The sequence below is a fragment of the Mustela nigripes genome, chromosome X (assembly GCF_022355385.1).
Source record: "Mustela nigripes isolate SB6536 chromosome X, MUSNIG.SB6536, whole genome shotgun sequence".
Lineage (NCBI taxonomy): Eukaryota > Metazoa > Chordata > Mammalia > Carnivora > Mustelidae > Mustela > Mustela nigripes.
Window position 1 is genome coordinate 88268211 of NC_081575.1, and position 18390 is coordinate 88286600.

Below are 18390 nucleotides of genomic sequence, written 5' to 3' on the forward strand. Positions count from 1 at the left end.
AGTTCCTCTCTCACTGTTACTTTGTCAAATAAATAAAATCTTAAAAAAAAAAAAAAAGGTTCTACTCTAGCACTTACACAAGGAAGTGTTATTTAAGTATAGCAAGCACCATGGTTCAGGCAGAGTGGGCAACAAGATCCATTTTAAGATCTTTGGTTTCCTTACACTGGTTGTGATTTTGGTGAAAACACGCCCTTTTAATTTTTTGCTTTATTAACCAATTATGCTACTACTGCTTATCCAGTAGCACTTTAATCTTCCAAACAATCCCAATGAGGGAAATATTATCCTATTATGGAAGAGTAAACAGGCTCAGAAGTGTTAGAAGTGGAACTGAAAATAAGGCTACATGCTTCATAAGCCTGTGTTTCTGTAACACTACACTATGTTGCTGAATGGCATTTATTTTCTATACCAATAGAAGAAAACTGACTTACCATAGATACTTCTCTATTTTGTAGTTTTAAAATACTTAAGTATGCCACTTAAAAAATATTGGAGGAATAACTTAGTGCATGGTGTCTGACAGTACTGAACAGACATCTTAACAGAACTGACCTTGCTCTCAAAAAGGTAATAGGTTTATTACAAAAAGGTAACAGCCCATATTGTTTAATTTTACAGTATTCAACTTAATGAGAATAATAAAGTATTAAGCCCCCAAATGTGCTGGATAAGCACACTTCTCAGGTGGTAAAGGTCCATTTTTATTTCTAATCTGTTACAGGTACGTTTGTAAAACACAGGAAGTATGAGGCAATGTCAAATTGCTACAGAAGTTTCTAAACATTTGATGCCATTTTCTGTACTCCTCTAGCACTGGCAATGGTTCAAGGACCAGAAGCTGACCACAGACCATACTCTGAGAAGCAGCGTTCAGCTTCCCAACAAACTAGACGCACAAATCACATATACAAAATCAGATGTTTTACACCTAACCCCTAACACAGGGCCAATGTCTATGCTTCTTCCACATCCTCTTTATCACATCCAAATAGTTGTTTCCCCTATTAAACTGAAGCTGCCATGAGAGCAAGGTCAGTTCTGTTAAGATGTCTGTTCAGTACTGTCAGATACTATGCACTAAGTTATTCCTCCAATATTTTTTAAGTGGCATACTTATGTATTTTAAAACTACAAAATAGAGAAGTATCTATGGTAAGGGGTGCATGGGCGGCTCAGCTGGGTCTTGGCTCAGGTCATGATCTTATGGATTGTGGGATTGATCCCCACGCCAGGCTCTATACTCATTGGGGAGTCTGCTGGATATATTCTCTCTCTCCTTCGTTCTTTCTCCTTCTGCCCCTACCCCCACTTGTGTAACTCTCTAAAATAAATGACAGCTTCAAAAAAAGGGGGGGGGGGGCAAAAAAGCAGGATCTATGGTAAAGTTTCCTAAACATTCAACATTAGAACAGTATGCACAGAAGTGCTTAAGTGAGGTTCTTAAAATAATAAAATATTAATTCATGTACACCTTCTTCCAGTAATTGTATTTCCTGTTTTAAGATCTGGAAGTGGCATCAGTGAAGTGAACGATAGGCCACTTCATTCATCAGGTACCAGATACTATCCAATCTATCCCCAAGATCACCTTTATCTACTCCACTTCAACCAAACCCTCCCAACAAGCTTATAATTACTTTGGAATACCTACATTCAGCAGTAAATTTATCAAAGATGTGCGAAGCTACCTGTATCACTACCAAATAAGCTATGTTATTACAAAAAGTTCTGAGAATTAAGAGTCATAAATCAGTCCCAACATGTCCCAGTCTCAAGGTTTTCTTTAAAATGTTATTACTATGTTAAGTAAAGCCATTCTAATTTTTGCCTTAGGCAGATTTTTATTCATGAAAGAAGAACCAAAGGACTTACTGCCATTCGTTCAGCTGTGAGCCACTCTTCCTCCTCAGGGTTACCATGTCGATGAGTGTAGTAAGACACACTAGATATCACCTTATTAACCTCATTCAGTGCATTCATCTTTCCATTGAAAGACGAAATTTGCAGTAATCTAGAAGAGAAAGTCAGTGTTAAATAGGATTCTAAATATTCACAGTTTATTTTAAGAGGAAAACATCTTACCTAAGTATCATTTTTAACCTAAATATTTCTAAATTTTTTACAGTTTCTTCTTGTCCTGGAACCCTTGAAGCCAAATTCTTCAAAGATTTAATAATCATTGAAAGGGCATCATTTTTGGCTTCATTCTTTGCTTCTTTTTTCAGCTCTTCATCAGTTAAGTTTTCTAAAAACTGTGGAACCATTTCTATTACTGGAAGAAAGTACTTTTTCACTGTATGAAGAGTGAGAAACTCATAGCATTGCCCAAATGGTCTGAAAGAAGAAAGACAAAAAAAACCTCTTGTAATACTCACTTTCTTACAATCAACTAGGACTAAACTCAGACTTACTTACATTGCTTTTAAAAAAATCCAAGTTATCAGTTAAAGAGGAAACCATACTTGAAAAAAAGAAAATTTTTTACCAAGGAATTAAGTAGCAATTCCTAGAACACACTGAAGATCCATTTGAAAACAAACTTACTTTATAAGGGCTGCGATTATTTGAACATTTAATGCTGATCCATTAATAAAACGATCATGCAAAATCTGGAACCCATTCAAAGTGCCAAACTTGTTGAGAAGATCCACCAGCCAACCCTGTAATAGAGTTAAAGAAAAAGACTGACTTCCTACTTTTAAGGAAAAAAACACCATCTGAAGTAATTTGATTGAAACAAACTAGAAATAGGAAATTCAGAAACAGAAAATTATGTAAAATCATCTTTGAAATAAATTACATATTATTCACAGTAATCCCTGTCTATGAGAAAAAAGCATAAGCAGCAGTACAGATCAGATCAGTAGGGCACAGCTGGATTTACCAAAAGAGCTGGTGAACAGGAATTAGAAGCCATGTTTCTATTTCAGAGATCCCATTATAGAGTATCTTATTATCTGAAAGTTATTATTTAAAGTTTAGGGGGATTAAAAAAAAAAATCTTTGAAAAATAAGGAAAGGATATTTGGTAACCTAAGATAATGTCTGAATTCATTTTTTTAAAAAAAGATTTTATTTATTCATTTGATGGAGCGATAGAGAGCACAAGTAGGCAGAGCAGCAGACAGAGGGAGAAGCAGGTTCTCTGCCAAGCAGGGAGCCCAATGTGGGGCTCCATCCCAGGACCCTGGGATCATGACCTGAGCCGAAGGCAGACGCTTAACCCGCTGAGCCACCCAGGCGCCCCTTGAATTCATTTTTTACTGTAGTTGTAAATAATTAAATGTTCCCTATAAATACAATAATCTGAAAGCTTGAGAGCAAACTATTAATTAAAAGCTAACCACTGGTATTATTATCTGTTGTTCTTAACTAGAACATACTGGTTAATGCTTTTGCTGGCTCACATGAGGGCCCCAGTTCTCAGCTTGAGGTAAACACAATGCAGTTAAGTATGGATCATCTTTCAAACTCTTCTGTAAGGGACAGAAGTAACTAACGGTACAACGCAACTGAAACAGCCAATGGTGTGTGGTGTTAAAGCATGCTTACATGTAAAAACTTAAAACAATGAAGAGATTATATACAGATCTACAATCAAATGTATTTAAAAATTTATGTACCCAAGATAACCTTTTATACCTTGGTTTCTTCTAAAAGACCACATTTCAGAGTCCACTGAGGGAAAACCAAGGGGAGAAAAAAAGGTAATCTTGCTAAGTCCTTAAGCAAAAATAACTTATACAGCTACTCAAAAACAAAAACAACAAAAAAAAACATGTCTAGGACAAAGGGAAAATGAAGTATAAGGTGACTGCTTTCAAACAGACAATATGTAAGCTAAAGGTAGTTTTGATAGGATTTTATGTCAAAATCAATTAAATTCTCCACTAAATGAACGACACTTTTCTATGTAAGTTCATTATAGCATTTTCCTACATTTTTCTTTGGTCTTAAGAAGCTAATTCAAAACAATTAAAAAGCTGAGCATTTTAATTCCCAGTCCCTTATGGCATTCAGCAATTCTGTATTTCCATTTCTCAAGTAACTGGAATGAGACTAACAATCCAATATACTCAATAGTTATGTATACATATATGTGCTCAAAATTTTTTAAAAAAGTCTAAAGCTAATCTTCCTATGTTTTCAGCTATAACATATCGTTTAACACATTTTGAGGATTTTCACTTTTAACAGAATAAACCTAAAGTTTTATGTATAAATTCAGATTTTCCTGGCTGGGTTTTCCTTTTTACAAGGCCCACAATATTAAAAAGTTTCCTAAAGGTGCACCTGGGTGGGGCTCTCTACTCAGTGCGGAGTCTGCTTCTCCCTCTTTCTGCTTGTGCTCTCTTGCTCACTCTTCCTCTCAAATAAATAAAAATCTTAAAAAACTGAAATAAAAACTCTCCCTAAATTCTAAAAATTAAAAACTATATATTATCTAATATTTATTAAAAGATGAACAGTTTAGGGATAGCTTTGTTATTCTGAATACTATTTATGCCAATATAGATAATTTACATTCGAGAACTTTTACAATGGTGTGTGTGTGTACATATATGTGTACACACACACACATAGATATTTCATTACTATTTGCTTCCATTTAGAATTTTTATAATTTTACTTTAATGCCACATTATCAGGCATTTGTAGGATATATACTTGACCCTGAAGTCAAAACATTAGAATGTCACAGTGATCATGGCCTTGGGTCAAAGTCACCTCCTATTCTATTCTTATTAATGAGGAAAGTATGGCCTGCTTCATATAACCTAATTTATGACTATTTCCCAAAGGGCTGAGCAGAAGACAATGGGAACTAACTACATGGAGAAAGCTAAAAGAAAGAAAAAACAAAAAGACAAACAAAAAAACACAACTCAAAACAATTTTGACAGTTATGCTTCAGTAAAGCTGGGGAAGAAAACAGAATCCAAAACACAAAACAATGCAAAATCCCTTCCTCACGTCAGATCTTTTATTGCTCTGTGGCAGAGCAAAACTGTATTAATTATGAAAATAACAAACCAACACACTTTTGGTGAGCGAGGGTCTGGAGAACGAGCAAAGAGTTCATCTTCAGGCAATTGAACACTTGAGGACACAGATTCACATGGACGTGTACCATTGTAGATATGGAATTTGCAATGAGGATTTAAGGCCATGGAGAGAAGTTCTAGAAGTGGAAACCAGTCTTGGGACAACTTGGCCACACATAGCTCCACCAGACGATGAGTATTGTTGATAATACACCTCTGTTATATGAGAAAGAAAGGGCATTTGTAAGATCAAAACACTGCAACTCCAAATAGAAATATCTTCCCATCTTAACTGTATTTTAACTATGATCTCTCCATATTTTAATACTGATCAAATGTTTAATACTGGGATCAAACTGATATACCAAAATGCCAAATGAACATTTACTATCTTTTATATAGTACTTACTTTAAAAAGCCATTTGCAACAGCTTATGAAATGAAGTAGACACTGCCCTGTGTCTACAGACAAGGTCCAAATTACTATTTTTTCCCCCTCTTTGGAATTTGTACACAAGAAGCAGCAATTCTAAAATCTACACAATATATTAATTATCCAAGATGGAACAGATTTGTTATTGTCTGACAGCATCTCCAAAGTTTCCATTTCTTCACTTACAAAGGTAGTACGATGATGGGATTTTTGTGCTATGGTTGTATTTGAAAAATAGTCCACAGAGCACAAAAATATCTGCCTCACAACTTATGACCAGATTTCCAGAGTGGAATAGAGAACAGAGACTTGGAGTACTTACAGCATTTCATCAATCTAAGATGCATGTTTTACTTTTTCTCTCAAATTTCATTTATCAATGCATAGGAGTTTCTTCAACTGAAGGTGTTGTAAAGAAAAACTGTGTCTACTTCTGCCAATCACTTGGGCATACCATGAACTTTAGACCATTTAAGGATTTTTTTGTTTCGAAAGTATAATTTGATTTCAAATTACCAAAAACTCTTTGAATAGTCATTTGTTGTTTAAATTCTCAGGAGACTTTTTACCCCTCTAAGATGCTATGGTTGAGACATACAGAACAGGTTTCTTTCACATCTCTTTCTGTATGATTAAGTTTACTTCTCTACACTGACCCTTTGTGTCCCAGATACCAGATTGCCCATCTTGGGTGTTCTCCTTCCTTAGTGGTACATAAAATGAATCTGTGGTGCATCTCACAATTAATGAAACGCGGTAACTTGGCTAGGGTCACAAGATATCTGAGAATCCAGGAGAGTTCTAACTCTAAACCTTACACTCCAAAAGATCATGCTTCCTTTGATAGAAATTATTATTTATAACAAGTATATTTAAAGTGCCTCAGTATTACACCCTTTAAATCAATTAATTTATCAAATATACAACCAAATATATATTTTACAAATATATGAGAAAACATTCACAGGCATCACTATGAAAATCTGATTAAAGTCAAATGCAAGACTCACATGAATTTCAAACTTCCAGCCACTCACTGCCTCATCTGTAAGGATTTTAGTGAATGATATTGTTAGCCCATCTCGGAAAAATCGCTGACAAGCTTCACTTTTAACATCAAGGCCTAAGAAAAGGGAAGAAAAATGAATGTAAAGAAAGCATTTTTCTGATTGTCTCAAAATGCCCAATTACATGGTAAAAATAAACTTTTCACTAATAGCTAAGAAGTTCAGACTAGCTTTGGAAAAAACTTATACCATTATCTATTGTTAAGAGATCAAAAAGATAAACAGACAAGTATTATCAAAGTTTCTATGTGTCAAAAAGGTAACTGATTCAGAAACAAAATCTTAAATGAATTTTAAAACTACTTAATTGTATAAAGTACATCAAACCAAATAAGGTGAATTGAAAACATTTCAAATTAGGACTCTATACCTTAAATGTAAAATGGTTACCAGTACCACTGAAAGGGAATCTAAATGCTTCATTGCATTTTACTCTCTGAAAATAAAAACTTAGAAAATGATGTTTCACAACTATTTTTAAAATCTTATTTTGGCTAGACACCAATACCCTTAGAATACTCTACCTAAGTGTTTCACTGAGTAAGATAAATTGTTTTGTCTCAGTGTCTTTCACTGCCCCAGCATCTATGCTTCTTTATAGCTTTGCTTCATTTCATCTGACTTCAGAAAGGCAACTGAGCCACATGCCCTCCCTGGCCAAACACAGAGAAAACTTTTTTTGTAAGTATTATTTTTTGGTGTTAGATAAAGAGTATGAGCGAGCACGGGGTTGTACAAGGAGGGCAGAGGGAGAAAGAGAGAGAATCTTAAGCAGATTCCACACTCAGTGCGGAGCCCAACTCATCAGGGTTGAGCTCACCACCCTGAGATCATGATCTGAGCCAAAATCAAAAGTCAGACGCTAAACCAACTAAGCCACCCAGGTGCCCCTTGAAAATCTCTAACGTTTGAGGACAAAGTGAAAAGTTATTCAATTTGTATATAAAGTGTTCTGTGATTCTGAACTGTGCAGGAGAGAGGACTTTTAAACTCAGTATTATATTTAAAAACCTGAACCTTGACCAAAATAAACCACCGTCCCAGAAAAGAAAGATGGGGATGGGCGGCTACATGTCCAGAGAATGTCAGTGAATATTAAATACCATTAGGTGTTCTTACATATCATTATACAGTCAGGACCTAGAACATGCCTAGTATAAAAGTCTTCAAAAATTTGCTCAATTAATAAATGTGCAAACAAACAAAAGAAATTTGGTGGTAAGCATTTGCCATCTGGAAATGTATTTTTACAAGATTAAAAAAGGTGTGGAGGCTTTCTTTAAATGAAGGAAGGTAATTATTCTAAGACAAAGGAAATATCACCCTTGCCACGGAGTGAGACAGACGTAAGCAGATTAATTTTTATAATCAACTGCAACTGTGATAATCCTAATGATAGTTAGAATACATCCATGGCTACCCAATTACAAAAACTGAAATGTTATTGCCATTTAACTTAATCTCCAATGCCTCAAAAACGAAGAGAATATTATAATAGTTGTCCTTTGCTAAGAGAATTCAAGTATACCTAGAGCAGACCAAAGTAATTAGAAAGTATGATCAATTCCATCATCAAGCTTTCACTTCTAGACAAGGTAAAACACTAGACCTTATCTTTCAAGTCTTTTTATCTTTTGGGGGAAAAATCTTTTCTTAATTAAAAAAATCAACATGTAAACTAGACAGTTTAGTTTAAAAATGAATATACAAAAATTTTATGTGGAACTTCAGCAAGTTCACGAACATGCCCTGCAGGTTGTCCAAAGGCTCTGAACCCTTGCTCCAGGGATATATGATAAGCCACAGCAAAACTTAGTGAGGTGTTCTAGTCCAGGAATATCCAGTAAGTGCTTATGACAGAGAACAAAGTCTTCAGGGATGAAGTGAAACTCTATTAGTAGCATGCATTATGAAAAGCGTTAAGAACACCTAACTTACCTTTTTTACTAAGATCAATAGCAGCTTCTAAAAGCACTTCTAATTCCCCTTTCGGCAAAACTGGAACCACCCATCGAGGCCTAAGAGTTTTAATAATATAAAAAGCAGTTTATTGGTTGTACTCTAAAGCACTATAAATGACTAATTATAATTACCTCAGCATGAAAATATTAAATATTAGTATTAAAAAACATTAAAATATTAAAACAACAAGGTTGGCAGAATATCTGCTTTGTGAAACTAAGCTCCATCTGTCATCTCTACAATTTTCTTTTAAAGGACTGTCAAAAGATAGCAGGGGGGATTATTTTAATATCACAGAACATGAAACTACAATAATCAAGTGTCAATTAAATAGATACCTATTGTTCAAGTTCATAGAAAAGTGCTCTTTCAGGATTTGTTACAATGAACCTCTCAGCGGTCTTCCATTTCCTCACAAAGGAGAAAAATTTAGGTGGAAAATAACAGAATTCTGCCTCAATTCATAATTTGTCTATTTTTCCTGGAAGTCAAGTGAGATGTGGCTCTCCAGGTCCACAAGGATGCAACATGCACCCAAGTGGTACTTTCTCTGGCCCCAAGGGCAGCCCAACCATCTCTGTGGCCGTCCTTCCCTATATCCCTTCCTCCTCACTGCTCCCAAAACTCTGGTTTTGAGGAAAAAGTGTCCTATGTAATCTATTAAAAACAAATGCATACCACCTTTGTGATTGCTTTTATTCACATTAAAATATAGTATGTATTTTTCTTCCCCTGAGAATTTGCTAATAATGCAACTTTGTCCTCAAGTCTGCTAAGAAGTACCCTTTACTAACAACCTCCAGTCACCAGACAGAAAGAAAAAGCAACAGTAAAACCTTTTGCTATGTCTCTGTATAGAAAAAGAATAGTCAGGGACATTAACTTTACAGGATTTCTGATTTTTTTTTGCTACAATTCATTGTATACCATTACTACAGGTATCTACTGGAATCACAGTTAATATGTTCCTTCAAATATACTATTAAAAACAGTGAGTTAAAAACAGGAAAATTTTCAAGATAAAGTGAGGAAAGCTAGTTACAAAATGATGTAGTAAAAATCTATCTGTAGAAAAAATCAATACAAATGATAGTAAACATAATGTGAAGAGCATACATCTTATTGTAGGTAATTTTTTGTTGGGATGTGTGTACAGAAGAAGGATATTGCAGAAATTTATCAACATAGTATTTCCATGTTTAATAGTACATAATTTTATTACTTATGTAATCTGAATTCTTTGGGAAAAAAAATATAAGGAGTTTCCCTTCTATTATATACATTAACAGCATTAACTTATTTTTATAAAGTGAAAAAGAACAAGAAAATTTAGTAAGGCAAATGCTTATATGTGTGTGTATTTTCCTTTTTAGGGTAGGGGAGGGGGTTTGTCACACCTCCCTAGCATGCACTCATTGAGCCCACAGCCTGGTGGAGACCATAGCCATGTGGGGATTCCCCTACACACTCTTTCCTTATCTTCTTTAAATCTTAATTTCCCCTGTACACAAGATTAAACTTTCACTCTCTCTGAGTCTTCCACTTCAAGTATAAAAAATTATACTCTGAACTTGCCCCTGAGGAGAAGATCAAGAAAAACAAAGGGCTGAGATGGTTAAATGCCTTAGGCTAGTCAAGGGTTCACAAGAGGCAGGCTCTGAAGAACTCAATGTTCTAATGACCTGGCTTACCTCAGGACCATGCAAAAATTAAGAAATCATCCAACTACGGTAGCAACCAACATACCAAAAAAGGGAAAAAAATCTTCATAAACTCTGAAAGAGGGAAATCACATATATGGTTCTACTTCAGAAACACACCAGCCAGCTTGGGTCATCATCATAAATCTAAAAACTTTTATTGACATTGTTACTCCCTGATTAAGAATCATGAGTTACAAAGCACTTGGTAAGCGCTAAGATGTTAAGGCTTTAAGGAGGCAATGTGGCTACTGTGGTATTTCTGCCCACTCTCTTTTCTTACTACTAATTAATATGCTGCAGAACTGTTGGGATTTCCTGTGTATTACACGCTTTAAAACAAAACAAAACAAATCAAACTCACCTATTGATCATATCATCCAACTTTGCCAGGTCAGTATGCGGAAATGCAGGTTCCTCATCTTCAAGCTGTGGTGGGGCATCACCTTGACCTTGCTCATCTGGGGGAGTTGCCGGGGAATTTTCATTGGAAGAATCAGGCGATGAAGTCTTAATTAAAAATTAGATATTCCAGATTTAGGTTTTTATAACATATGTACAGTATCTAATAATACAAACACCAACAGAGATTAGGGTAAAAGAATAAAATTTTAAAGATAAAATCATTGTAAACTTATAATGTTTCAGGTATTCTTTGTGCTATGTTTTAAAATAATTTTATTTAATCTTTAACATCCTAAGAAGTATTGAACAGCCATTTAAACAAATTCAGTCAGTCAGTAATTAGCCCAAGGTCACACAGTTCCAACTCTACGGTCAGGATTTGAATCCAGGTTTCCCATTATACAAGCCTTGCCACAATAGGAATTATTGTACAAATATGAAACAATGCATTTCACATATGGAAGGTTCTGAATTGTAACTTTCATTTTTTAATTTGAAGGGGAAAATTCTATTCAGCATTTTCCCTTGTCTCAAACTACTACCCAAACAATTATTAAAACTTCATGGTTCGGAGCACCTGGGTGGTTCAGTGGCTTAAAGCCTTCGGCTTAGGTCATGATCCCAGCGTTCTGGGATCAAGCCCCGCTTCAGGCTCTCTGCTCCACGGGGAGCCTGCTTCGTTCTCTTTCTCTATCAAATAAATAAATAAAATCTTTAAAAAACACACACACACAAAAACTTCATGGTTGTGGTTTCTAAGTAAGCCATGTCTTTTTTTTTCTTTTTTTTTTTTTAAGTATTTGACAGAGAAAGACAGAGAGATGAGGGCACAAGCATAGGGAGTGGCAGGAAGAGGGAGAAGCAGGCTCCCCAGTGTGCAGGGGGCCCAATGCAGGGCTCAATCCCAGAACTCTGGGATCATGACCTAGCCAAAGGCAGATATTTAACTGACTGAGCCACACAGGTAGCCCTAAGCCACGTTATTTTCAACTAATCGGTCTAATTTTACTCACTTTCACTTCATTCTTCATTTTTAGAATATCCTTCTCTTTCCCCCTTTAGATGCACATAATATTTCTGTAACTAAGTAAATGAACTTTATGACTCTCACATTCTTCTTTCGAGAGCAGATGGTACTGTTTCTTTTAAATTGAAACTGACCTAAATTTTAACCTGATTTTTACTCATGTGTTCTTGAATTTTCTACCCATTGTAGGTTGATGGCCCTTACAGAAGACGAGGGATCCTCTCTTATCTTCTGCATCAGTAAATGCTTGTACTCAAGACAGCTGGGTATATCACCATTAATATGTTCTACTCACAAAAAAATTTTTTTGAAGACTTTATTTATTTATTTGACAGAGAGAGATCACAAGAAGGCAGAGAGGCAGGCAGAGAGAGACGGAGAAGCAAGAGCCCAACGCGGGGCTCTCACAAAATTTATACATGAACTCACAGACCTAATTTGCAACCAAATGGTGAACTTTTACTTAAGATGGCGAACATCATCCAGAACAGAGCTAGTCTCAAGAAAAATAACGAAATCTATAGCAATTCAAGTGTTAGAAGCCCAACAGAAATATTAGCACTTAAAATATGTAAGTCAGGGGGTGCCTGGGTGGCTCAGTGGGTTAAGCCTCTGCCTTCAGCGCAGGTCATGATCTCTGGATCCTGGGATCGAGTCCCATGTGGGGCTCTCTGCTCAGTGGGGAGTCTACTTCCTCCTCTATCTGCCTGCCTTTCTATCTACTTGTGATCTATCAAATAAATAAATAAAATCTTTAAAAAAAAATGTAAGTTTTAAAAAACCCCTTCCCCTGATATATATTTAGAAATAAAGATACAATAATGAAAACATCTGTAATACCCACAACAACAGACAAGCACTGCTGACAGTTCCAATTATTTCCCTGCAACCTTTGTTCTAGGGAGCCAAAAATCCCATCGAAATTTTAAAACTGGGATTATATCTGCTTAAGTCTATGCCCTTTCCATTCAACATTTGAGTGTTTTCCCACATCATTAAGAATCTTTTTTAAAAAAATTGACTAATGGTTACATAGTATTAATTAAGTTAATTAAGAGATATTTAGTATTTTGCCACTTTTGTCGCCAACATAAACAGAGCTGTGGGGCACCTGTGGCTTAAGCCTCTGCCTTTGGCTCAGGTCATGATCTCAGGGGTCCTAGGACTGAGCCCTACATCAGGCTCCCTGCTCAGCAGGAAGTCTGCTGTTCCCTCTTCCTCTACTACTTGTGCTCTGACAATAAAATCTTAAAAAAACAAAACGTAACAAAACAAAACAAACCCAGAGCTGTAAAGAGGGTTTTTTTTTTTTTTTAAGGTTTTCTTTATTTATTTGAGAGAGTGTGTAAGAGAGAGATGAGAGGGGAGAAGGTGGGAGGGAGAAACAGACTCTCCATGGAGCTTGGAGCCTGATGTGGGACTTGATCCTGGGACTCTGGGATCATAACTTGAGCCGAAAGCAGTCGCCCAACCACCTAGGCCACCCAGGCACCCCAAAAAAGGTATTCTAAAATATATAAATCTTTGTGTTGAACTTTGGTTTTTCTGTAGGATAGGTTCCTAGAAATACAATTACAACAATAATATAAACTCTTTTAGGGGTACTGACATATATATTGCCAAAATACATTCCAGAAAGTTTGCACCCTCCTAACAACTGCACCCAAGAGTTTTTAAGCCCACAGTACCTTTGCCAAGGCTGTTTCATTCAAGACCAAGTTCTACTACATACCAGAGGCAAAATTTTCTTCCTGTGGAAATTATATATCCTTTCTCCTTTAAAAATTATAGAAGTGAAATTTTATATTGATCTTAGAAATTCCCTTTATGCCAATATGTAAAAAGTATATTCCCAAATGGATCCATAAATTGGATAATGATTAATGTTATGGTTATTACTCCTTGGTTCAAAGGGTCAAATCTTGTGAAGTAACTAAAATCCTAATTTTAAAAAGTAGAGAGTAAAAAGGCAAAAGTGAAGGATTCTACAGTAGCTAAGAATGTAGTTTGTTTTGTTTTAATCATCAGTGTTCTCAAAATCAAAAACAAAAAAAAACCCCAAAACCAAAAAAACACAACACTCAACCACTATTAGACGGATGAGAATGTAATACAGATGCATTAACAGGTGGATATCACAAACCCAAGAGCTCTAAAAATTATCAAGTGTACCTTAAAATAAAAGTGATATTAGAGGGGTGCCTGAGTGGCTCAGTGGTTTAAGCCTCTGCCTTCGGCTTGGGTCATGATCTCAGGATCCTGGGATCGAGCCCCACGTCAGGCTCTCTGCTCAGCAGGGAGCCTGCTTCTCCCCCTCTCCCCGCCTGCCTCTCTGCCTACTTGTGATCTCTATGAAATAAATAAATAAAATCTTTAAAAAAAAAAAAAAGTGACTTTAGAGCAAATGTTTAGTATTTATTTAAAGCCATGCAAGCAGCAAAACACCGAAAAAGAACTCAGAACTCCATGCACAATACAGGTATAAAACAGAAAATACAATGGAGTATTATTCAGCCATAAAAAGAAAGAAATCTTGCTATTTTCAACAACAGGGATGTTTCAAGAGGGTGTAATGCTAAGTGAAAGAAGTTAGAGAAAGACAAATACCATGATTTCACTATGTGGAATTTGAGAAACAAAGACAAATGGAGACAAACAAAAATCACTTTCATTTTTTTATTTGCTAGAGAGAGAGAATACAAGCAGGGGCAGCGCAAGGCAGACAGAGAAGCAGGCTCTCCCCTGAGCAAGAAGCCCAATGTGGAACTTGATCCCAGGAACCTGGAATCATGATCTGAGCCAAAGGCAGATGCTTAACCAACTGAGCCACCCAGGCATCCCCCAAAAAACACTTTTTAAAAAAATTTTAATTCCAGTATAGTTAACATCCAGCAGACTCTCCAATATAGAGAACTGGTAGCTGCCAGAGAGAAGGTAGGTAGGGGATAGGTGAAAGAGATGAGCACCAAGTAAGGTACAGAACTGTTAAATTATACTGTACATGTGAAACCAACATAATACTGTATGTTAATTATACTTGAATCTTAAAAGTAAGTAAAATTTAAGACTGATGAATCACTGGCCTCTACCTCTGACACCAATATTACATGTTAATTGAATTCAAATTAAAAATATTTAAAAAAATAAAAATAAATAGAGAATGAAATATACTCAAAGTCTTCTAGCTCCTGGTTTAAAAATAGATTCTTTGGCATCCAACACAAATCTCTATGTTTAACGAAACCTGAACACTAGGTAACAAATATATGACCCTAAGACTTAATGATTCTGTGTGCTACTTGTGACTACTACTTCAGTATTTTATGGCTTAAACGTGGGAACTGGAGAGGAAAACAAATAAAGGTGACACATTTATTTGGAAAAACAAAATTAAAACCTGACTTGCTCACTTCTTCAAAATGGCAGAAGGAGAAGAGAGGGCAAAAAGAGAGAGAGCACACATGCACATCTCTTTTCTACCATTCCTATAATAGATTGTCTAATCTATAGTAACTGGACAAAAAGAACTTATCCCCAAGTGACAAACTTAAGTACCCTATAGTAACAGTATTTTTGCCTAAAACTTATCCATACGGAGTTCCACATAAACATGCGCCAACTGTAAGCAGCATGTCTGTGATTCATGTGCCTGCCCCTCAGCTATAAATTCACCTGTAAATGTTGTTTGAGCTGCACATCACAAATTTAAGTGTGTCTGTCTTATTCGGGTATTACCCAATGCAAGTGTATATATTAGAAAAAGTAGCTGAGGGGCACCTGGCTTAAGTCAATTGAACGTCTGCCTTTGGCTCGGGACATGATCTCAGGGTTTTAGGAACGAGACCATCTCCCTCTGCTTGTGTGCTCTCTTGCTCTATCTAATGAATAAATAAAATCTTTTTTTAAAAAGTAGGTGAAAGGGGCACCTGGGTGGCTCAGTGGGTTAAGCCTCTGCCTTTGGCTCAGGTCACAATCTCAGGGTCCTGGGATCGAGGCCCACAACAGGCTCTCTGCTCAGCAGGGAGCCTGCTTCCCACCCCTCCCCTATGCCTGCCTCTCTGCCTACTTGTGATCTCTCTGTCAAATAAATAAATAAAATCTTTAAACAAGTAAAGATTTTACTTATATATCAGAGAGAGAGCACAAGTAGGCAGAAGTGGCAGGCCGAAAGAGAGGGAGAAGCAGTCTCCCCTCTGAGCAGGGAATTCAATGATGCAGGGTGTGATCCCATGGACTCTGTGATCATAACCTGAGCCCCAAGTAGATACCAAACCGATAGAGCCACCCAGGCACACCCCAGAACATGCTCCATTAAGTGATATCATAGGAGACATACCAATGTAGCTTTAACTAGTATCTTAAACATCCTACCTGATTCTGTTGGAGGGGGGGCTGAGACTGTCCATCAGGAGCCTGGCCCTGGCTGTCATTCCCTCCTACCGGAGAGCCACGAGTCGTGGCTGTCATACTCGACACAGGGCAGATCTTTGCAATTTTGTCTGCTTATGTAGTTGTCTTGAGAAAAGAAATTATAGTCCACTTATAGAAGATGAAGTACCAGCATTTGTCAGTCTTAAAAAGCTCCAATTCAAGAATAAACCATCTTGCAGAGACCATTGCATAACCTATAAGAAAAAAAAAGTACATTTGTTTTAGATTTAAATTAAGAAACTGTTCAGTCCTAGTAGTACCAGTGAATCTAGTCAAGAGAAGGTGGCTATATAACGAGAGCATAAAGTGAAAAGCTAAAGCCTCATTAATACCATACTCAAACTGGTAACTATAGATCAACTTGTACCAAACCACAGCCTTATGTTTCAGCTTTCTTTTGGAATTCCAAAGACATTATCAAGGTATTTATAGTAGTCATTTTGATTCAATCATGGAATGGCAAAAACTGTCTCGGATTTGCTAATACCTTCAATACACTGTAAAAATACCAAATTCAAGACATAAGCCAGGTAACAAAATATTATTTTTTAAAATATTTCAGGAAAGACTGTACAACTAACGTGTATCATTATTGTACAAGGGCATTATAAATGGCTTTTTAACAAGCTTGTAACAGGTTTAAACGAAGCTTTACAACTTTGGGGGAATTTTTCGTTGGAAAAAGATCAAACTATATACTACTATTCTTAAAAGAACCTATTCTGTCAAGTGATCCTGACTCTTCACTTTTGCCAAGGTTTTGGTCACAGGCATTCCCAGAGGCGTGACAGTGCTACAAGACCACAACTGTTTAACAATGGAATTATTTGTTACCTGACCAGCAAAGGTGTACAGGGGAATGCCAGCAAGCCCTCAATTCTATATATTCATTTTACCAGTGGCTCTGATCCTTAGCTGCATACTAAAATCATCTGAGATGCTTGGAAAAACAGTGATGTGCACACCCCTCTCCAGACTGAACAAATTACTGCATCTGCACGTGAAGCCTAGGTATCAGTACTTTCCATAAATTCTCCCCTGGTGATTGAGAATTGTGCCATGAGATTGAGAGCCATAGCTGATGAGTTATAGTATTTCATTATAAGGCGAGCATACTTTCCATTTAGTCCAGAACAGTCCATGTTTACCTCCAATTTCAACATAGTCACTTGGGGCATCTGGGTGGCTCAGTCAGTTAAATGTCTGACTCTTGACTTTGGCTCAGGTCATGATCTCGGGGTCGAGGGGCTTGATGCCACAACTCTAAGATCAGAACCTGAGCTGAAGTCAGACATGTAACTGACTGAGCCAGCCAGGCACCCCTAAAATCAATACATCTTTAAAATTAAATTTTTAAAAACAAACAAATAAATAAAATCGCTTAACCCAGAGATATGTCCCTAACAAGATTTTGTTTCACTTATTAGATTTGTGTAACAACAAAGTTTAAGACTGGTAATATCAAGTACTGGTGAGGCTAAAAACACACACAGAAAAATATCTAATACATAAGTGAAAATACAAAAGAGAACATGATTGAGCAGCTCTCTTTCACTTTCGTTTTCCAGTTTAATACACCCTACATTACAAAAAAAATCCACATGAAGTAAACAATTTTAAAAACCCGGAGAAACTAGCTAATAATTTTCTTTAGTCATTCTGGGTCTGCTGGCAAATTATTTGAGTACTTTTCTTTCCCTGCCACTTAAATTTATCAGCTCATCAATTCAACTTGATTCTTCTCCACTTCAAATTTGTTCCATTTCTTCTCTTTGTTTCCCAACCTGGGTTCATGATCCATTTGTATGCTCCCGTCAAGGATGATCCCCTCACTCTTTTCCTGGATGCCTTGTTATTTGTCTATAAATATGCTTTAGTCTCCCTTACTAAAAAACCACCAATCTGTATCCTTCCCTTTCCCCCCAAATCTGAAATATCTCTGCCTCCCCTTTCACCTTTTCCATTTTCCCTCATCATCTGGCTGGGTCCAAGCTACCAAAATTGCTTTAAGCCAGTGGGTCTTAACTGAGGAATACGGATGGATTTCAAGAGTAACTCCCCTGAAACTACAGACAAAGCTTTGTGAATATGTACATTTGGCAGGGAGAATGTTTGCTTCATAGATCACTGATGCTCTACTATGGCAAATCGAGTAACTGCTTCTTGCTATTGTGTGCCCTCTTCTCAGCATGAGTTACAAGTGGCCACCACTACTTGAACCTCTGAGCTTCCTTGGTTTATACAATCCTGGATGACATCAGGTTTCCTTTCCTTTCTACTACTTTTCAAAGGGGATGGTGGCAGGTAGTAGTGA

The 18390-nt window shown here is 36.6% G+C and overlaps 1 protein-coding gene across 2 annotated transcripts in view; it reads right to left on the reverse strand.

The window, feature by feature from the left end:
- The window catches only part of USP9X (ubiquitin specific peptidase 9 X-linked), a 162332-nt gene that overhangs the window by 80764 nt on the left and 63178 nt on the right, over positions 1-18390 (reverse strand). For both annotated transcript variants that reach the window (XM_059385039.1, XM_059385040.1), the window contains exons 2-9: positions 16017-16270; positions 10578-10723; positions 8490-8569; positions 6495-6607; positions 5049-5267; positions 2551-2666; positions 2089-2340; positions 1879-2017 (exon numbers count right to left, since the gene is read on the reverse strand). In XM_059385039.1, the coding sequence (XP_059241022.1) occupies positions 1879-2017; positions 2089-2340; positions 2551-2666; positions 5049-5267; positions 6495-6607; positions 8490-8569; positions 10578-10723; positions 16017-16112 (1161 nt within the window). In that variant the 5' untranslated portion in view covers positions 16113-16270. The remainder of the gene's footprint in view (positions 1-1878; positions 2018-2088; positions 2341-2550; positions 2667-5048; positions 5268-6494; positions 6608-8489; positions 8570-10577; positions 10724-16016; positions 16271-18390) is intronic.